The sequence below is a fragment of the Protopterus annectens genome, chromosome 3.part1, assembly GCF_019279795.1.
Source record: "Protopterus annectens isolate FY-2018-M chromosome 3.part1, PAN1.0, whole genome shotgun sequence".
Lineage (NCBI taxonomy): Eukaryota > Metazoa > Chordata > Ceratodontiformes > Protopteridae > Protopterus > Protopterus annectens.
Window position 1 is genome coordinate 285988516 of NC_056732.1, and position 22773 is coordinate 286011288.

Consider the following 22773-nt stretch of genomic DNA (forward strand, 5'->3'; position numbering starts at 1 on the left):
TTTTCATTGGCATGCATTTTTTTCTGAAGCAGAGGTGTGTGTGTGTGTGTGTGTGTGTGTGTGTGTGTGTGTGTGTGTGTGTGTGTGTGTGTGTGTGTGTGTGTGTGTCTTTGTCTTCAGTAATGGTCCTGTTAGGGAAGGAATTGTTGCTATGGTAATGTGTACGATTGGGGTTAGGGCAGTGGTAGAGTTGGCATACACATGAGTAAGGTAGAATGGGGAGTGTGCTAGCCCTAACTCTGCCACTGCCCCCAACACCAGCCCTTCACAGTACCTTAATAAAAACCCTTTCTTAAACAGTACCAGTATTTAGGCAAATGGTATCTGTGTGTACTGTTAACTTTTTTTGAGTTCACTGATTGCAAAAGCAAATTAGTTGTTTTCCTCTTATGATTGGTTTACTTTTGCTTTTTAATTGTGTAGGTTTTGATGTTTAGAACTCAATACGCATGCTCAGTTATTTAAGATATATGATCTCATGCATTTACTTGACCCAAAGGACATACCTTTTGTCCTTCCCATACTGATGTTCGTTTTATTCTGCCCTGTCCATTCACTTAAGAAAACTAATTCCTTCTGTGGAAGTATTCCATCTAAATTTGAAATAATTGTTTTTTAGATTTGTATATTATCAAAATTATCAACATAAAGTATGTAAAGACATTATTACCAAATCTAATAGCAGATATGTTTTATATTAAATAGGTGAGGTTAATGGACAGACCCCCCCCCCCCCGAGGAATACCCTGATTTACATAATGCCTTCAACTATTCTTTCTCCCATTGTATGCACCACCCTTTATTAACCATTCTCTTAGGCATTATAATCAGGTCTGAGAATTGTGTTTTAATTAAATTTCTTGTTAGTAATTTATGACCTACTGTGTTAAAATTTCTTTAAAAATCTACTTAAATTGCACCAACATGTAAACCATTTTCAATGCATTACAGTATATTCTGATAGAAGCTTAAATTAAATTGCTTCCATTTATTATAAGCAAGCCTGAGAAATGTTTTGTAGAAATTTACATTTTAGGAGAACCCAAGAGAAATTACAAGTTAGAACATTTTCAGATAAAAATAACTAAGACAACATTTAACATTTCTTGCATCCTTAAATTTATGTCATGACTTTCATCCAATTGTGGATGAATGTAAACAATTGAAAACTACAAATCATTAATTTAACTTAATTAAATTAATTCCATACAGAATTAACAGCTCCATGAAATAGGGATCCACACAGGTGTAAAAAAGGGCATGGTAATTGAAAGACACAACTTTTACTGAACAAAATGATAATTACATGTAGGATTATAAAAGAGACAGCAAGATGAAGTAAGGAGCCAGCCTACTGCTGGGGCTATAAGTGTATGCAAGGAACTGCTTACATATACTGGGGCATATAATGCAGGCAGATAATATTTCCTGAACAGAATTTTCTGCCTGATGTCGCCGATATGACTAGGAATGGGGTTGGAACATTTCAGCAGGAACTGGAGGAGCCAAATTGGAGCCTTAGCCAAGCAGAACAGAATGATAGCTTTCTTAGAAGGGTACGTGTTTATAGCAAGACAGGAAGTTGTGGTAATTTGCACCCATGAATATGATTAATTGACAAAAGGCAAAAATCTCAGGGATTTGTTTTACTGGGAGATGGACTCTATATGGAGTGGTGCATGTCTTTACTGGCATAACGGTCTTCAAATTTTTGTCAGGGAAATTCATGATCGTAAGTAATAGTTTAAAAAACTATTAACACAGGAAAACACTTATGCTTATATGATAACAGTAAAGTACTACAATGCCAAATGGTGCTTTTCAAGATTATTTTAAAATATGATACCTTATTAATCACAGAGCCTCTGATGTAGGTGTGTCACGTAACTGAGATAAAGAGCTAAATACTATAATTCTGCTCTACCACTGGAAAGATGCTTCAGATCTTAGCTGCAATTGGGGTACTTATAAATATTCCATAAGAATGTTAATTCATAGTCCAAAATATGGAAAAACGTTTCAACAAAATATTTCATTATTTACAGAGGCTCATTATGACATTAAAATATTTCCAACAACACAAATGCTTGAATCAATGAAAAACAAAACGGGATATATAACACAAAATTTGAAGTGTAAAATGAGCCACAAGTGTCAGTACTTGTGGTATTTCATAGGAACTAAAGTAAAAATTGCATTTAATTACTATTAGTGGAAAAAATCCTACATTTTAATCCATATACATTAATGCTCTGTTAGTTTGCTCCAAACTCTTAAGCAGTTGAGTTATTTGGTTTCACTTTTCTCACTCTTACAAATTTATGTTGCAAGTGGATCTTTGTTTTTCAGAAATGCTTGGTGTGATTACCTTTGACTAAGAAGGTTTGGGACTTGAGTCTAGTTTTGGGGAGGTATTTATTATTTTTGGAAGCAGCTACTGATGACTACTACTGTTGTGAGACTACTTTGGAATTCTTCATTTAAAATTTGCAGTTTTGTTTCATTCTATTCTTTTGCTCCTATTTATTGCAATTTTCAGCTTAAAATCATTTTGTTTACATTTGTTTTATTTTAAATTTGTGTTTCTTTTTTTCCTGAATTTTTAGCAGTAATTGTTTTGGGCAAATTAGCAAATATTAATTTTCTGTTCTTTGTTTTGACTGTACAGAGATTAAGTAAATGTGATCTGTGGGGGAATATGGGAACTAGCATTTATTATTTAAGATAAGCAGAACAGGATAAGGTTTTAATCTGCCGATGCAGTGAGAGTAAGTTTCCAACTTTTCTCTTGTGCTGTTAAACCACTCATTTCTGTACATTTAACTTTGGAATCTCTTTCCACTCCTATCTTGTCTGTTCATACTAGGGAGCACTAGAACTTCAAACTAGGAAGGCTTCCCCCTTAGACTTTTAAACTTTAGTCACTCTGTCTTCTGTATCTTCCCACTGCAATTCTTAGAGTAGTAATCAATTTTCTTCCATCCTGTTTTTAAAATCATAAACATGTGGGCAAGACTACCAATCCCTAGTAGACTATAAATCACATCTCAGGAATCACCTTTGGATTAGTGTTTCTATTTTGCACCTGCTGAGAAAAGAAGCACAGTGGCATTGGTGCCTAGCCTTTCTACAGACGACTAATCACTGGAAAGCCTATAAACTACTGATTAGGAGCCAGTCTGGGATTAGTGCTACTGTTTTCTTCCTGGTAAGGGAAGGAGCATGAAGACATTGCCCAAAAAATAGACAGTCAGGAATCAGTGTGTATGGATCTTCCTCATCTCGTCTGGTTTTGGACCAGGAAAAGGCTATATTAAGCCTTCAGGTACATTCAGCTTTTGGGATGAGACCGTTGATCACCAAACAGCCTGCCATCTGCTTATCAGGAGACAGATACATTGTTTCTCAGCTGAGTGCAGATGTGGTGAGACCAGCATGACTAGTTGGCACGTGGTAGTCAATAGACAAATCATTACTATTTATCATTCTTGGCAAACCTGATTATTTGTTTTAAGTACTGCTTGATTAGCCACCATCTAACCTAACTTCATAGTATCACTCTAAATACTTCATTGATAAAATGTCAGCATCTTTTATAGCAGTCTCTGTTTAACCTCTGAGTACTCTGACTAGCCATTTTCCTTCACTCTGTGGCAACATGGCTCAGCAGTCTGCTCTCATCCATCTATGGTGTCCTAAGGCAGTGTTGTTTTATGCTTACCAATTCCTCACTACATCTACCATTTAATAGAAAACCTACAAGAAGTGTGACTATTTAATAAATATGACAGCAAATCTCTCACATCAGCTCACTATCAGTAAGCATCATACATTTACAACACCACATCAGTCACAACACACCCCTAAGCCTATAACTTATTTTGAGGCTGTAAAGAAAAATCTGCCAAAGCTTCTTAGAATACACTCTAAAAGATCTCAGACTTCAGCACACCAGACAGCATCTGCTTCTTTTCTCCTAATGCACACATACTGCATCCTCTCAGCTCACTCAAGGGGCACCAGGAAAGCAAAGCTTAAGATGAAAAGGCCCCCAACTCTGCTGCCACACATGGAAATACCTTAGTCCTAGCTAACTCAATAGTTAGGCATACAGACTTCACAATCACCAGACTGGACAAGAATGAAGTGAATGACAGCTGTCCATCATTTCACAAGGACCTTAAATCCCTTAAATCAGTGGGAGTGAATAACCTGAGGCATTCCATCCAGAGGGACATGGCTAGAGACATAATTGAAATTACTGTGCATGTGTTAGGGGCAGGAAAGGCATTGGTCTTAAGTAGTATCTTTACTTTTACAAGAATGATTCCCTGATATCAAAAAAAGATAATTGGCTTTATCACTTGGCTAAGTAGTTGGTGTCATTCTAAGGGGAAACAGAATGTGTCAGGATGAGATGGTAGACCAAATTTCCTGTTTGACTAGGGATGCCTCAAGCCTCTTATTATAAGGCACCATTTACTCAGTTAAGCCTTTCTTTAGGCAGAGTCTCCATAATGGGCATTACTACACAGCAAACTCAATTCAGAAGTCAACATCATGATGGCACTACTTAATGCTAGAAGTCTAAAAGGAAAGATGCCAGAACATGATGCCTTCCTGCAACTCAAACACATTAATATCTGTGTAGATACTGATACATGCTTTCAATGCAATGACAACACTCCCTCTATACCAGGATTTAATGTCTATCATGCCTTCAGGCCCTTGAGTAACTGCAGGAAGAAGAATATCTGTATCTGTTAGAAACTCTATGACCTCATGTCAAATTACTCATGATCCTAACTTGGAGCTCTTAGAAATCCAAATCACATCATATAAATCCAACTATTACTTTATTGCTAGCTACAGAACCCCATCAGTGTCCTCAAGGATCATGGAAATTACCTTAATACAACTGGGAAGTTAAAATACAAATTAAAAACCTTCTTGCTAGGGGACTTCAATTACTCCAGCATTGATTGGCACACTTATATCTTTAAAAATGGAAATGCTCAATGTTTCTTAATCTCTGTTAATATCAATGCACTCAAGTAAATTGTAAAATTACCCCTTACTGGTTCTAATTTCCTTTACTTGGTCCTTACAACCTTGCCTTCACCTGTACTCAACCTCATATCTCCTCATCCTGGTTAAATTTGATCACAGACTAGTTATCTTCTCTGTCAGGATTAATAGTACTACCCCATCACCATCTTTAGGGACTTCTCAAATGCAAACCTACACAAACTTGTACAAGTCCTATGCAAAATTCCAACAATCCTCTACAAATGGAGTGAACTGAGAGGGCTGTCACCTTCATCTCCAATTTTTGACATTCATAAGGCAGACATCAAAACCTGTATCCCTTAGGTGTGGTTGACTAAGTTTGCTGATGACTACAAGCTAGGCACTGTTAACTACTCATCCTCTGATACTAAATGGCTCCAAAAGGGCTGACATATGTGCATATCTGGTATACTGAAAAACAGTATTAAGCTAAATGTAAAAAAGTGCCTCATAGTAGTGTTTGGCAAATTCATGAGGTCATAAGACTTGGACATGAACATGGGCAACTCTCTTATTTGATAATTATATTTTGACCATAGTCAGGAAGTCCTAAGTCTGGCCCATGTAGTTTTCAAGAGAATATGTTAAAACTTCAAGGAAGTCATCTAACCACTGTAATCTTCCATTATCAGACCCAAAATAGAATACAGTGCCTCATTTGATATGTACAGATCCAAGCACATCATCCATCTGGAAGAGATCAATTTAAAACAAAAATTAAAAAAAATCAAAGGCCTTAAATCTGTTAGTTATCCAAATAAATTAGTACAACTTTCCTCAGTAGCCTACCAGCTACTCAGTGATGTCCTGTGCCTCACTTTCTGAGCTATGATAGACTAAATTCTATTTGGCCTCTTATTTATTTGTAATACCATTGGCTCTACAAACACCACAACTTGGGGCCTAAATTTACAGCAACAAATAAACAAGTCTCACTGGAGGGGATGTGTTCCTAACTCAACATATACATTGCAGATACAGATCAAAGTGCTACTTTGTTTGACTTTAAGGCTAATTTTGATGATTGGATGCATAGACATATATTTATACCAGGGTTACCATATATGGCCCTGCCTGATGTAGACAGTGAACACTATGATGTACTTGTAAAGGCTGGCAAGAACCTTTAAGTGTGTTCACTTAAAGGTGTATATGGCTAGGTCTGTTATGGTTCTTGTGATTGCTTACTTATTTTTTTTCCTATAGTACTATGTCCTAAGCGCATAAAAAACATGGCAGTTTTGCATTACACACTTGAATATTTGCTTGAAAGGTCTGCCGATTTATAAAAAATGAATCTGGTTATTTTTGACATGAAAAAGACAGGATTTTAAAATTATTTGTTTTTACAGGTATGACATTGTAAGGTATTGCCAGCTGTATCGGGAGAAGTGAGACAGTGTATGTGTGGCATATGCCAGCATGACTGCCTGAAGTTTTGTAAATAATCTTATATCATTTGATTGTCACATTAATTTGTACAGATGCTTGTACTGAAGGTGTGTTTGTAAAGGTTGCTTATGTTGAAAAGATGCTGCAGCAAAATCTTAACAGAGTTCTGAATGTGAACTGTACCAGAGTCAGGTGACTAGATGTGATGTCATTCTATAATCAGCTAAAGGATGGAACTCTGGCAGCAGCAGTTTGATTTTGTTTTTCTTTGGAATCTGACATATAAAAGATCTGTATCAGTTATCACAGTTCAGTAATAGCAGTTCAGAAGTTGGCTGTACAGTTCAGTGTGTGTGTAGTATCTTATCTTGCCTTAGGGAAGTGAGCATCTCAGTAGTACATATTGCCTTCCGATACTAAGTAAGTTAACTAAGGATAGTTCTCTTTAGTTCAGTTAGGAGAAGTGCAGTGAGATTAGTTTAGTATTACTTCTATGTGAGATTATATCCAACTGTGTTATTTTTTATAGTTTCTGTGACTGAAAACTCTGATGTTTATTGTAACTAAATATTAAGTATTTTCCTGTTTTCTATTTTTATTATCCATTATTAAATATTTTATACTTTTTCATTGTGGCTGATCTTTTAGTGAATAATTCTAGTATCTTGAGAGTACCTGTGCTTATTTCAATGTCACTGTGGCCACTCTGAAAAGCTTTACTGCTTCGGTCACACTCTACAATTTTTATCAGTATTAATTTGACACAGTATAATTGGTTACCCCTTTGTAAGTGCCTTACAATATTTGGCTGGTGGCAGTAGTCTACCTGTGGTCTGGAGAGAGAGGACATAGCTGGTGAATCTTTGTCAGCCTTTTCTAGTTGTGTATGTGTGTGTGCATGTGAAAAATCAGATATTCAAGTGTGTGCGCCAGATACTTGGAATTGGGACACAGTGCTTCAAGGTGGGTCGTATTTGGTATCTGGAGAGACCAGTTTCAGTGGAGCATGTTCCCTGTGTGCTCTTGGGTGAAACTGTGTTGGATGCAGAGAGCTGCATTTGAAATACTGTGTAAATCCATTCCTGTCTTGTCCTTAGTGATGGACTCTCACCAGTGTCGGTGGTGAGGATTGAGGCTCCCTGATTGCTGGCCCTGGTAATGAGAGGCTGTCACATATTTGTGTCACAGCAGTTTGATATTAATTGGACTTCAGTAGCCTGTAAGCAGTGGTCACTGCAGGTGTGTGTACTCTCAACTTCCCAAGGTAAACATTCAGAGTTTTAGTGTCACAATAGTTTTATTAATTTTGGTAGTTAGTTTAGTCATGGAAAGCAGGCAAAGATGTCAGCAAAAGACTATAGCAAGCTGAAAAATAACAATTTGGCCAAGGTGTGAAAAGCCAGAGGACTGGTGCACGCAAACCTGACAAAGGAGAATACGATTTCAGCCTTGATCACAGCTGTAGCATGGTCCAACAATGAGGGAGATAGCCAGTCCGGTGATCTTTTCCTCAGAGGACTTAAAAATCCAGATGGAGTTAAAGAGACTTGTATTAAAACTGAAGAGAGACTGCAAAGTTTGGAGGCATCAGCATGAACTGGAAGTCAAATGTTTGGAGGCTGAAGAAAGAGAGAAGCAGTGTCAGTATGTAATGTGACATTTGGAGGCTGAAGAAAAGGAGTAACAGTGTCAGCATGGAAAGGAGATACTGACTCTTTGACAAGGTCATGGAGGTAATGGGGAAGGGAGTAACTGAACCCCAGAAGCAATAAAGATCAGTAAATTTCTTCCACAATTTAACGATGATACTTATTTTGATAGTTTTATTCATATATTTGAAAAGGTATGTAAACAGTATGATGTTGACCAAGAGCTCTGGGTACTATGGTTCCTGACCCCCTTACTCCATGGTAAAGATGTGACTGCTGTTTCCAATTTGTCTGATACTGACTGTTTAAATAACAAAAAAGTAAAACAATGTTTGCTAGATGTTTAAGTTAACACCTGAAGCTTATAGAAAAAATTTCATGAGGATAGACGCAAGACAGATGAAAGTGTGTGTGATTATATTGATGAGTTAAGCACTTATTTCTGTATGTGGGTGCATGGCTGTCAGGTCACCACTTTTGAAAGGCTGGCAGACCTTTTGGTGAGGAAACAAGCCCATAGCACTTTGCCTGAGAACATGAGAATCTGGTTGGCAGACTGAGACTTAGCAAGCGGGGCATCACTGTATATGTCTTATAGGTTGGTACTAGGCTATTAGCTCTAGGGCCTGTACAAGCCTAGCCATAACAATTCCCTGACTATTTCTTCCCGCAATATTTATTTCCCTGGACCCCTGTCTAGCAGGGTGACTGACGTGATCCCCGGGGTAAATTTCTTATCTCCCATCCAGTCATCAAGGTTCCTTTTGAAGATGGCCAAGGAGGCACTCTGCTTGACATGTATGGCCTGTCTATTCCAGACTATGGGGAGTCTCTGGGTCAGGAACCTATCCCTCCAGCATGTTTTGTCCATTGTGATGACAAGGTTTAGGTCCCTGGAGTGTGTGGCTCTGATGCATTGGGATTTCTTTAAGTGTAGCATGTCCAACAGCTCTGGTTTTGACATGGCCTTGTATGTTAAGCAGAGATCACCTCTGAGTAGACGATATGCGACAGAGTATAGCTGGAGTTTTTTTAGTCAGTCACCATAGGGCATCTGCTTTAGGCTTGTGATTCTTTTAATGAGGTGTTTCTGTGGCCTTTCCAGTTGTTGCAGATGTCTTGTGAGGTACATACCAAATGGGGCATTGTACTCTATGATGGGTCTAATGAGGGATGAGTACTGGGACAATGACCTCCTTTTTTCTGGATGAAAAGCCCTTAGTGATGAGGTCTGCCACATAGAAGGATTTTCTGATTGTTGTGGTGATGTGGTTATCGAAGGTGAGACCACTGTCCACCTGTGTTCCTAGGTCTCTTATCACACTTTCGGTGTTTAGTGTACTCCCACCTATGTGGTAATTCATGGGTACATGTTTTTTCCCAAAGGGGATAACTATACACTTCTTCACGTTGAGCTTCAGCCCATGGCTCTGGCACCAAGGATCTGTTTCTGTAAGGCCCTTTTGTAGAATATCCACATCATCTGGAGATTCAATAATGGCTCCCAGTTTGTAGTCATCTGCAAACTTTGTTAGTCAGAGTCCCTTAGTGTTGGCCTGTACTTCAGAGAAGTAGATGCCAAACAAGAGCGGTCCCAGGACTGAACCCTGAGGTACTCCACTTGTCACTTTTCTGCAGCTGGATTTGGAGTCGGCTACTTTTACAGTGTGGGTTCTGTCAGTAAGCCAGTTGGCAACCCATTGAGTGACGTAGGGATTTATGCCCAGCTTAGTAAGTTTATCTATGATTCCAGAGTGGGGGATAGTGCCGAAGGCCTTGGCAAGGTCCAGATAGGCTGTGCGGACCATCTTATCCTCGTCAACGGCTCTGGAGACTGATTTGAAGAAGTCAATCAGGTTCAGGAGACACGATCGGCCCTTCACGAACCCAAACTGGGTGGGGCCCAGTGTTTGAAGGTTGCCAATGTCTTTGATTATAAGTTCCAAGATAATACATTCCATGGCCTTGCAGATCAGGCTCATCAGACTGATGGGATGGTAGTTCCCAGGATCCAAGGTGGAGCTCCCCTTGTGAAGTGGGATAACTGTAGCTGTGCGCCACTCAGTGGGCATGAAGCCTGAGGTGAGACTATGATTAAACATGACACTTAGTTGAGATGCCAGTTCATTTTGTAGTTCATGTAGTACACAGCCCAGGATGTCATCTGGTCCCATGGATGCTGTATTCTTAGCTTTGGAGAGTGTGGTTTTTACCTGTGTGGCCATGATTACCTGAATTTAGCAATCTTTTGGTATTGAAATGGACCCTTTAGGGGGTGAGACGTGGATGAAGTTGGCACTGAATTGATCTGCCAGGATATTGGCAATGTCCTTGGGATCAGTATATTTAATGCCATTCTGTTGTAACTCGGAGCAGATCTGAGCATTGCCATTTAGATTCTTAACATAGCTATAGATGCCTTGTGGTTGTCTTTGGAATTTTTGGCAATTTTATTTTTGTAACTAACTTTGGAGGATTTCATGAGGATCTCAGCTTCTTACTGAGGCTGGTGAGGGAGTTTTTTGCATCCTGGGATTTTCTTCTTTTCTGCAACAGTTTCTTTCCTTCTGTTGTATAGTTTGTTTATGACAGGGGACCACTAGATTGGCTTCCTTTTTTTTGGAAGAGAGCGTCTTGGTTCTATTTGGGATGGCATGATTAATGCACAAGTGGATGTGCTCGTACAGTGCTTTAGTGTAGGATTCAGCAGTCGAACTTTCAGTTCCAGTCTGCATGGATGTCATGAAGTTTGTCACTTCTGGATAGATGGTGAAGATTATAGAGGACAGAAAAGAGAAGAAAATGGGAAAGACAAAAAAAGGAGTAATATAAAAAAAAGGAAATAGGGTATAAAATACTAGACCTCATTTTCTTTGCATCATCACTAAACAATAATACTATTTAGTTAACAGGCACACAGAATGCATTAACAGAATATGTCAAACCTCAGAAACATAATTGGACTAATATGTTTGAATAATGCCACCCCCAAAGAAAAGTGGACAACACAAATTTTTTAGAAAGTTAAATTGTGCCACGCTAAAGCTTCTGTTCAGCTGGTAATTAATTAACTTATTGGTGCAAATGCATGCCAGATACCATGGTTTAGCATCTCTTTCAACAGCTATTAGATGCTATTTCTTGACAGCAGTCAATATAATGGCAACTTACATTGTTTGACAAATATTTTGATTGAAATTAAAAGATGTCAAACTGCAATGCTATTAGTAGTCAGTTTCAGTGTTGCAAGCAGTGTGCAAATTAAACCTTTTTTATTTCTTTAGTATGCCATCTCCATTACAACCCCCATGACACTCCCATCAAAGAAGTGCATTTTGGGTGTAATGTTTTTTATCAAATAATAGGATAGATTGTTAATGGCAGTTCCATCTCCTAAAATGGAGCGTAGGATGTTACAGCTTCAGACCTACAGAAAAGTACTACAATGCCAAATATTGTTTTTTAGAATTATTTTACAATACAGTATGATGCTTTTTACCATGCCATTAAGTACAATACAAAATGTCATAGATCCATTCAGACCCTGTCACTCAGAGAAATACAGTTTAATGTTTTATGCTATGTTGTTAAAATGTGTAGTCTGGCTATTAAAATGCAAAGAAGGTCACAGCTCCAGTCAAACACTACACTGCTAAATGATTCACTGTAGGCTGAGGGTAAACACACACACACACACACACACACACACACACACACACACACACACACACACACACACACACACACACACACACACACACACACACACACACACACACACACACACTCTCTGCATTCAGCTACACATATTAACTAACTATTAACCAGTAATTTCTAAAAGTAGTATGTAAAGAAAGGTACTGCTGTTTCTAAAATAAAAAAGAAAATACTAGAAAGAAACAAAAGTAACTTGTTAAAAACTCACCACCCCCAAAAAAAAGCAATTTTATAAGTACAATAATTGCCTTTAGGGTTGGTGTTACAGGGAAACAATGGAATGCCTAGTGTGGGTAGAACCCCTGTGGACAGTGTTCCCTATAATGCCCTCCCTGTCAATCATTACTGAGTGCATACCACAATGCATGATATATATATGTTTGCTCTCCTTTCCGGGATCATTTTCCTTAGTCAGTAGAAGAGCCATTTTGGAGAGGAAGAAATCAGCAACTATTCTAAATACAGTGAAGTAAACTTATATTTTATTTTCCGAATTTAAAATCTAACACATATTCTTTTGTCAGTAGCTATGTCTGGAAACTGGGAACATTTTTAGTGAGCTAGTGGAAGTAGTTTGCTCTTTAGCTAACTGCTAGAATGTTTCAGAAGCTTCTCTCTGACTTCTTTATCTCTTAATATAGTCTTACCTGCATACATATCCTGTACACAAATTGTAATATAGAAGCATTCATGAAATGTTTGCTTGAACTTTTCTAGTCCTGGTTTGTACATGTCACAAAGCCAGACTGAACTCTGAGGGAAGTGATGCTATATATGGGAGCCTTGCACTTCACAGGTGAACTTACTGTAGTTAGTGGTGACACAGAAATATGTTTTACTGATTTCTAGATGAGCTTTGGATTACTGTAATGAGGGAATAGGCATTTTTTCATTTTTTTGTAGATTTCTTTTTATCTTCTTTTGAACCGTGATGAAATTACATGATTGGTAGCAACCATTAGATGGAATATTCACCTTGGGACTACACAACATTTGCCTTGTGGTTTGAGGCTCTATAAAAAGGTAATTAAGCTAATTGCATCCTTTACTCTCCAGTTTGTTTGTCATTTTGGCTTTTCCCAGTTAGGGGTCGCCACAGTGGGACTCCTGTCCGCTAATGATTGGCAATAGATTTTTATGGTACTGAGTTGCCAGCCCGATGCCCAACCTTCAGCGAAGGCATGTCCATTCACGCATGTCTTTCGGAGGCCACTCGACCACGGGGAGGACATGCAGACTCCACAAAGAAGGCACTCCAGACGAGAATCGAACAGGAGAACCTCTTGGTTTGAGGCAACAATGCTTTTACTCTCCAGTAGTTTTGGAAAAAGAAATGGATCTAGGAAGCCTGAGAGTTTTCTGTGGTTAAAATGCATATACTTTCCATACCTGACTATAGCATTATGTCATGAAAAGGTACTGGTGGAAATTTTGGACTCAGGTCTGATAATCAGTACCTTTCTTCTTATGTTCATCACCATGGATTTAGTCATCCCTAGTGGACTTACCTATTTTAGCTCATAGAACTTCATAGTCTTTGAGGGATAGTGCTTTATTTTTTATTTGTCTGTATTTGGGGGGGGGTCACATGCTTTTCTTTCTACAATAAGTTTACTTGCATGATTAATACATTGGTTATATTGTAGAAAAACAGAATGGCAGTGCATGAATGAGCACTGCGACTTATTCATGTGTGCAGCTAACAAACAGAATATCCCAGTTCCCATGCACAGTCATCTGGCAAAAGCAAACTGCACCTCAGACAGCCATTTTGTTACTGGATAGCAAATTGAATAATGCATAAGTATATCTTTTTACTGTAGTGATATCAGAAAAATCTGAGAAAATAACCATGTAAAACACTACAGTTCTCTTTGTTCTTTGTAAAAAAAACATGCCTCTGCTGAAAGGATTACAGACACACTTTACTCAAATAAAATGCTGGGAAAATCTCTATCAAAGGAAACTGAAAGCAGTGCCTTAGACAATGAGTAACTCTAACTCAGTGGGACTTGCTTAACTTGCTGTTGATAAAATAAGTGACTGTAACCGCTATAGAGAAACAAGGCTGCCTGTTACAGAAGACTCTTTTATTTTCTCAGAAGTCATTTAATATAATGGCCACCTGTTGGTCTCTTTCTTCACTGTGTGAACTTCAAAGCACATTTGTGACTACTGACAGATCCCATCACTTAAAGAGAAGTTAGCTGACTGGGAAGTGATGAATGTAGCCATTTAAAGCATGGAATACTATCAAAAGTGGAAACAATTGGAAGGTTTTCTGAAAGTGAAAAAAGCATTAACAGCCACAGGGAAACTCCATGTTACATGTTTTTTGCTTTTATGAGACCTGTGGTTAGACCTTTGCTGAAAGATAGCAGTGATCTACAAAATGACAGAAAATGAATGCTTAATGTCTCAAAATGTAACAATATAAAATGACCGTCCTTTTCTTTTACAAGTGCAGCAAATATCTATTGATTATTGTGTGTGTGTGTGTGTGTGTGTGTGTGTGTGTGTGTGTGTGTGTGTGTGTGTCTGTGTGCGCATGTGTATTTGTGTGTGAACATGCATGTGTGTGTACGTGTATTTGTGGGTATGCGTGTGTGTAAGTGAATGTATGTGAATGGAAGCTTGTCTGTTGTCCTCACAAGCACTAGTAATTTAATGTTAAATCACTGTCCACTTCTCTACACATGCTAGAAATGGAATGGCTCGAGCTGCAGTAACCCACAAAAACAAAAACAAAAAATATGAACTACATAACGCTATCTGGTTTTTATTATATGAAGCTATTGCTGGTTCAATTTCTAATTGTGTGCAGCAATAATTCACTTCATTAGGGAGATTTCTCCCTTCTACAAGTTATTGTAATTGGGGAGTTGGTATACATAAATTTGGTGGGTACTGGTGGATTGCACCCTGCAGTAAACACGGAATTTTTTTTTCACCCTTTTGGGTTTTGGGCATTTTTTTCATTCTTTTGACTTTCAGGATGTTAGTATTTCATACAGGACCCTGTAGCTGATGTGGATTATTTAAGTTTACTGCATGTATCAAAAAAATTATGTTATACAATTTTCTCCCTTTTTCACAAAAATGCAATGCCAAAAAAATATGCATTTCTCCAGCCACGATAAAATAACAACTAATCTTAAGTTTGTCATCTTGATTTTCAGCAGTGGTGTTGTTTGCCTGATGAAGTTAACAGACTTGACTCTAAATTGCTGCTTTCCATTAAACCATGACTTATACTAGTTTGTTTTTTGATTTCCTTCCTATGGGAAATTAAACTTAGTTAAGTTTCTCTCTCTCTCTCTCTATCTGGTTACGTATCAGAAATATCAGACCGGAGAGTGTGAGCCTTAGCAATGCAAAATATAGTCTGCAATTCAAACTTCAAGGGAGTGAATTGAAAAACTCACTGTTACAGCTTTCATGTGTTTTGTGGGTGGCCATCACCCAGACCCCTGCTACTTATGTATACTGCAGCCCCAGATGTAGGCTGAATATGCATGAGAATATATGCATATTTATATATGTGTATATATATATATATATATATATATATATATATATATATATATATATATACACACACACACACACACACACACACACAAACACACACACACACACACACACATATATATATATATATATATATATATATATATATATATATATGTAAGTACGTACATTGAAAAGGCAAAATATCAAACAACAACTGACTGAACACAACTGGTTGATCAGCAGTCTATCAAAAAAACAAAACAAAAAAACAAACAAATGAAAAAACACAGCAAAACTTTTGTTTGCAGAGGGACTGGCACCCCTGAGCACCCCACAACCCCTACATCCCCTGCTAATTATATGTACCAACTCTGAGTTCGCACTACAGTTTGGAAATGGCAAACTTCCCAATCTTCACTGTACACCTAATAATAATTTGCACATGTATTTCAGCAGTTCTGAGTATCACAAGATAACAGTTATTGTCCTCACCCATTCACATACACCTAGCTGTCTACATATTTGCATATATTTGTGTGTGTGAGTATATATATATATATATATATATATATATATATAAATATTTTTGAAATTTGAATGTGTATGTAAGACAGGATGTATGTTTGCATGTATGTGCATGCAAACACATATATATAATCTGTGAGTATGCATACTTGTATAATATATGAATGTTTCATGAAATACTGAAAGGTCAAAAGTCCAAACATAAAAAAGTGATAACTTTACAGTGACTCTAAAAGGGTCAGCAACAACCAATACTAAAACTAATTTTTTTTTGCAAAGGAGCAAGACCTCTGCACCTCCAACACCCCATGCTAATTATATATGCCATCTCTGAGGCTGCACAACTGTGGGATAAGAGAAAATTCCCTTACCCTGCTTCAACACAATCTCTCACAAAAAACAGCCAGCTAAAATCCCATTAAGAAGAATGTTTGCTCAAATGAGTGTTCACTTTTTTACAGCAGTAAAAAGCATATGATCATATGTGTGTTCATTCTTCTAAACTGTAGCCATGTACATATACACATATATCAATTATAAAGTAATTCCTATAAAATGATAGACATGCACTGCACCATTTAATGCACTGTCATAAAATTGTATAATGAGCTTGAGAGTAATTCTGATGAATGTTTTTCACTGTTTCACTGTTTTCTCATTGTAATATTTAAAAGGGATATTTCTATGGGTCAAGCACCATGAAGTGTTCAAAACATGAAGTATATAGACTCATGCCTTCACGGCAGTTAGCATAGAGGATTAAGGATATAAACTGTTAATGAGCTGCTTCCTGTGGTACAGTGTTTGATTCCTAGGGCCTCCATTTGCCTACAGTGTGACTCTGAGCAAGTCACTTAACCAGTCAGTGCTCTGGGGAATTGGATTAAGCTTCTCAATGGCCTTCAGGATAGCATACCTTTAAGTAACTACTATCTACAGTTATTTAATTTAGATTTGTAGTACATTGTCTAATTCCTTGTGTAATGCCACTTAACTTCCATCATGTACTATCAAGCTATAGACTAAAGAAGACAGTGCTGTACAAAATGAATGAGCATTACATAGTGACTGGCAGTGTACTGCAGAATGTTAAAGCCATGAGGAGATAGTCAATTTTCATCCTGTAGCCGTGGGTTTGTTTCCATCAGTCCTTACCTCCCCTGCTGTGTGACTACAGGCAAGCGAGTTAAACCAACAGTGCTCCCTGTCATACCTGAAAAGAGACACATGAGCAGAGTGGGACTGGATAGTTGCATTTTCTTTAGCAGAGGAGTGATTGAAGTATGGAATAATGTAACATATTTCATATAACTGCTTTAGAGGTAGTTTTTAAACTTGGTTCTGGTACCTGAATATAGCAATATAATCCAAATATGTGAGATTACTGGAACAGGCTTTTTAGAGCAGTAACACAACACACAGACACTACAGTTTGATGAATTTTCAGAAATAACTTTCACTTACTGGTTTCACATCTTGGTCCCACATAACCATATGGACAAGTACAAAGGTTTCTTGCCAGACAAGTACCTCCATGCTCACAAGGTGGATCACAATGGGCTGTAAACAAAACAGAGACAAATCAGTAATAATTGTTTAAATTATCAGACGCCACTAGACATATTTATGGAATACTAGGATTACATTAGATCAAAGGTAAGGTTACAAGTAACAATGCTATACAAACTGTGATATGGTGCTAAACTGTGACATGGCAATAACATTACAATACCTTTTTAAATCTTAGAAACTGTTACTGAAACCATAATCAAGTATTTTGTAAGTATTATAAATGCTGTTGTAGTTTTTGAATTAAATGAATACATAGCTACAAACCTGTCACTTTTTAAAGAACCATGAGTATGGTTAAACTCATGCAAAATAAGAACTTAAGCCTAAACAAGGAATGCACATTTTATTTGTAATGTCTCATTTTCACATCATCTTAAACACGTTATTTTCAGCACAGCATTTAAGTAAATTGTTTCTAGATCATCAAAGGAGTACTGTTATAGGAAGGTGAATTTGAGTTGGCAGTATGTACTTAAATTTACAATCTTGGTCAGGCATGGACATAGCTCTCAGCTGTCCAGATTTTTCCAGAGTGTCTATATTTTTGATCTGTTCCTCATAAACAATTTATGTTTTTTTCTGGCAAATCAATTGAGATTGACGTCACTAAATAATGGCAAACATTCAAGTTGCAGACTTCATACCATTCAGAAAAATGCATGTTAACGTAAAATCTGTTACTTCAGCAACTTTTTAGGTTTATTAGAGCAATAATTAACATCTCTTTCTGATTTTTGACCCCTCTCCCCACATTATTTTTGGCTTTGCTCAGATTTCTTGTGCAAAGAAAGTGAGATGTATGTACATGGTGAATATTTAAACTGGATTAAACATTGCTCTTCTTCAAAATGACATGATCTCTTCTGCATGCCATAATCACATGGCAGCAAAGAAGAATGTAAAACTTCTAACAGCTAAATTGCAGCCTTTTCAAAAATGGCATCCTTTTGCCCGGCTGCAATACAAAAGGATAGCTACTAAATTATTGTATATGAAAGTGCACAGTAAAATGACACATTACATTGCCCAAATGATTTATCTTTAACACTTTTGTTGTTGGTTTTACTATGCATTGTACTTTCGCCAGCTTCTGCTTGGGATACAGATTCAAAAGTACTCTGTTATTTTAACAGAGGCTCAGAATACAAAAATGTACAAACAAGCTTAGCATTGCTGGGAGTTGAAATGTTCCTGATATATCATGTAGATAACTGCCATCAAGATGAATTCACTACCCATTATGAACACAACTTACCTTTATAAAGTGAATTAAGCATTTTTCTGGTTCTACAACTGGATTACCTTAAAACAATAGGATAGTTGTTCCCTGGTTATCACTATTTAGGTTCATAGATACATATTAGGTAATCAATCTCCAAGATCACTGGGAGTCTACCCACTGCAGTTTAAGTACTTCCCTTCTCAGAAAGGATCTAAGTGATCAGAGCAATGGTGAATTTATGGTTCCTCATCCACTTGTCTAAACCAGATTTAATCACAGTGAGGAAAGCTACTCAGTGGGGACTTATTCCAAAGTGAGGTTATCCTCTGGAAGAGCTATCTATTCTGCCAACATGTCCTGTTTATATTATGATACAGGGTTAGATCCAAAGAGTTAGTTATTTGTGGAGTTTCCAGTTTTACAAACTTTTAGGAGATCATTAGGAGATCAAGCAGTGTAGGGTTATTTGTAGTCATGTAGGCCAAGCACATATCACCATAAAGGGACAGAATAGAGTGATAGGGTTTCAGATGCTCTGTATAGCTGACAGAGCTCATATCTGAGATTTATTTTGTGATGGATTTTTTTTTCTAATTGGGACATATGCTTGAAAAGATACCTGACAAATATAACATATTCTAACATAACATTGACCTGACAAGGGTGGACTATAGCAAGACAATAACGTTTTTTGGACTTGGATGATGTACCATTAGCAATTAGTTGGTGTTGGTAGAATGATTTCCTAATGATGGTTCACATGATGGGTGAAGGAAAGCTAATCATTGTACATGAAAGGATTTCTAATTACAATATCCATTCCAAGGGAGGTGTAATTTATTTTCTACTTACAATATCCATTCTGAGGGAGGTGTAATTTATTTTCTACTTACAATATCCATTCTGAGGGAGGTGTAATTTATTTACTATGTGCAATGGTTTTCTTAGTTTTCATAGCGTACAAAACTAATTTTTTGTGTTAAGCTTTAGTCTATGATCCTGATACCATGAAGTTTTTAGGAGATATGTTAGTCAACTTGCATACTTATGACTACCTCAACTTTGCAGTCTTGTACAAACGTGGTCAGCCAGAGGCCCATGATGTCAGTTTTGCTATCAGTGAAGTATATGCCAAATAATAGTGGTGCCCTGGGGTCATAACTGGTAGTGAGTCTTTTTTGAGGAAATTAGTGCATAAATACTGATTGAGTGTGTTTTGTCTGTTGCTGGTATGTTATCCAATGAGTCACACAGAGATTTATATACAACTAGGTCATTTTATCTATAAATGCCAGAGTGTTGGAATAGCAGAAAAAAACTTTTCTGCATTTAACTAATTTGTCTTCATATAATGTCTCATTGGCTCTTACAAAAAAAGACAGCTAGGTTAAGAAGGCAGGCCATGCTCTTCACAAAGCCAGATTTATTTCTGGTTAAGGGCTTGTAAGCTGACAATATCATTATTTATGAATTCCATGATGATGTGTTCCATAGCTTTACAAATGAGGCAAGTAAGGCTAATTGATTTCTAGTTACTACACTCATTGTTTGGCCCACCTTTATGGAAAGGGACCACAGCCACTGTTCTCCAAGCTTCAGATATATAACCAGTGGAGAGGTTTAAGGTTAAAGAAGATTAAAAGAAAGTCTGTAAGTTGGTTGGTGCATTGTCCAGTACCACAGAGTTGGGGTTCTGATTTTAGAGATGGCTTTTAGTACATATTCAGTACTGCTGAAAATGTTTTCATGTAAAGTATGCCATGAATCATACTTTAAAGTGCCCCATGAAATTATTATGTTTACCAGGTAAATGTTTTCTTTTTTGTTTCCCTGTTAAATTATTAATTGTGGAAACCACAAATATAACAGAATAATGGTCCAAATGAGTTAAAGAAACAAGTACTTTATCATGTACAAACTGAGCGCTTTCAACTTCTTGTAACAAAAGACTTCTTCAGAGTTTGATTCAATCAATTAAAAAAAAAATAATAAAAACGAGTCACATGTTAAATTTAAAAACACCTAAAAAAACATTGTAACCCCTTATACTAACAATAACCCAAGTTTGAATATGCTACTTAGTAAAATATTCTCATTAAGCCCCAGAAATAGGCTAGCATTTGATCTGTTACCACATTTCCCAGAATTCTACTATCTCTTCCCAAGCCCCCCCCAAATCCTTGTGTATCATTTCCAAAACTAAAAACTTAAAAACATGTCCTTCATTGCTTGAAATATGTTTGTATAGTTATTAATTGTCTTTAGAATGGACCTTTTAATAGAACAGAGCATATTGCAGAATTCATGAATATCATTAAAACTGTTCAATTACAAAAATTCTGCATAGTAAAATGTGGTAATTAACATAATTAATTCAAACAATATAAAACAGCACAGAGTATTAAACAGTTCATTTTTTTCTCAAGGTCAGCTAATATTTGGAAAGGAAAGTTATAAAGGCAAAGCCAAAACTAGATTGTTTAATAACATTTTTAAAATATATAAACATGCACATTTTACTTTACACACATATTGTCAAATTAAATCTGTTGCTTCCTAACACTCATATATGGATTATAGAACTATTCCATTAAGGTGCTTTGTGGCAGCAGCTACATGCAGCTTTATATTTGAATGTATGTACATGTACATATGAATATGAATGTACATACAGAGGTATCAAAATGCAGAAACAAAGGTACTTCTCAGTTCCTTCAAGCATGCATTTGGTGTCCTTAGAACTGCTTTATTATCACTTTTCTTCATATTGTTATATCATTTTGATGGTATCTTATGAGTTGCCTTAGCCTCACAGCCATGTACTGTAACAATATAGCTCCATCCAACAATCATCTTACATTTAAGCTTCTGCAAACTCTTAATAAGACAAATGAAGTATTTAGTGGAAAATATTGTTTTTCATATTTTTGATCACTTCAGATTCAATCTAAAGTGATCACTCTTTGAACGCTTGCTCTTGAGAATCTTCAACATTTCATGATACATACACACACACACACACACACACACACACACACACACATACACACACACACACATATATATATATATATATTTGTGTGTGTGTATGTATATATATATATGTATGTGTATGTATATATATATATATATATATATACACACACACACACACACACACACACACACACACACACACACACACACACGTGATTTTGTTCTAGTCTGATTTTTGATTTTAGGACAGCAGACAGTGTCTTGACTGGACATCAAAATGTAAGTTCATAAGGACACTGTTCTCACTACCACTCCAGACAAGGAGTGACAGATTGAAGAGCATACAAATGTGCATGCAAAACTTAGCTTTATAACTGTCAGTGGAGGCAAGAACAAAACATATTGTAGGGGGCTCTGTGACAGCCAAAAATATGTTCCTCCATGACTGACAGGCAAAAATATGTTCCTCCATGATGGCTGGTGATGAGCCTGGATATTCTGTTTCATACACATTCTAACTTGTATTGGACAGATGAAATAGTAAAGAGAGAAACAGTGTGTAGAAGGGGTGGTAGTAAATATACATTTTTTATTCGCAGCCTTAGCTTAACATATAAGAAATGCCTTGGCTTTGTATAAACTTCCAAGTTGCTGATTTGTATTACCTACAGCATTCTTCATATATTCAACAAAGTATGCTGCCTGAATATACTCAACAAAGTACACTGCCTGAATATACTCAACAAAGTATGCTGCCTGAATATACTCAACAAAGTATACTGCCTGAATATACTCAACAAAGTACGCTGCCTGAATATACTCAACAAAGTACACTGCCTGAATATACTCAACAAAGTACACTGCCTGAATATACTCAACAAAGTATACTGCCTGAATATACTCAACAAAGTACGCTGCCTGAATATACTCAACAAAGTACGCTGCCTGAATATACTCAACAAAGTACGCTGCCTGAATATACTCAACAAAGTATACTGCCTGAATATACTCAACAAAGTACACTGCCTGAATATACTCAACAGAGTGTGCTGCCTGAATATACTCAACAAAGTACGCTGCCAGAAAAGGGCTTCTTTGATAGTATTCCTGCAACAGATTCTTTGTCTAAGTCTCAGA

At 36.9% G+C, this 22773-nt stretch overlaps 1 protein-coding gene across 1 annotated transcript in view; it reads right to left on the reverse strand.

Annotated features, from left to right (window-relative positions):
• VWDE (von Willebrand factor D and EGF domains) overlaps positions 1 to 22773 on the reverse strand; it is a 740920-nt gene that overhangs the window by 125798 nt on the left and 592349 nt on the right. Inside the window, exon 22 of the mRNA XM_044066200.1 lies at positions 17331 to 17426. Within this exon, the coding sequence (XP_043922135.1) occupies positions 17331 to 17426 (96 nt within the window). The remainder of the gene's footprint in view (positions 1 to 17330; positions 17427 to 22773) is intronic.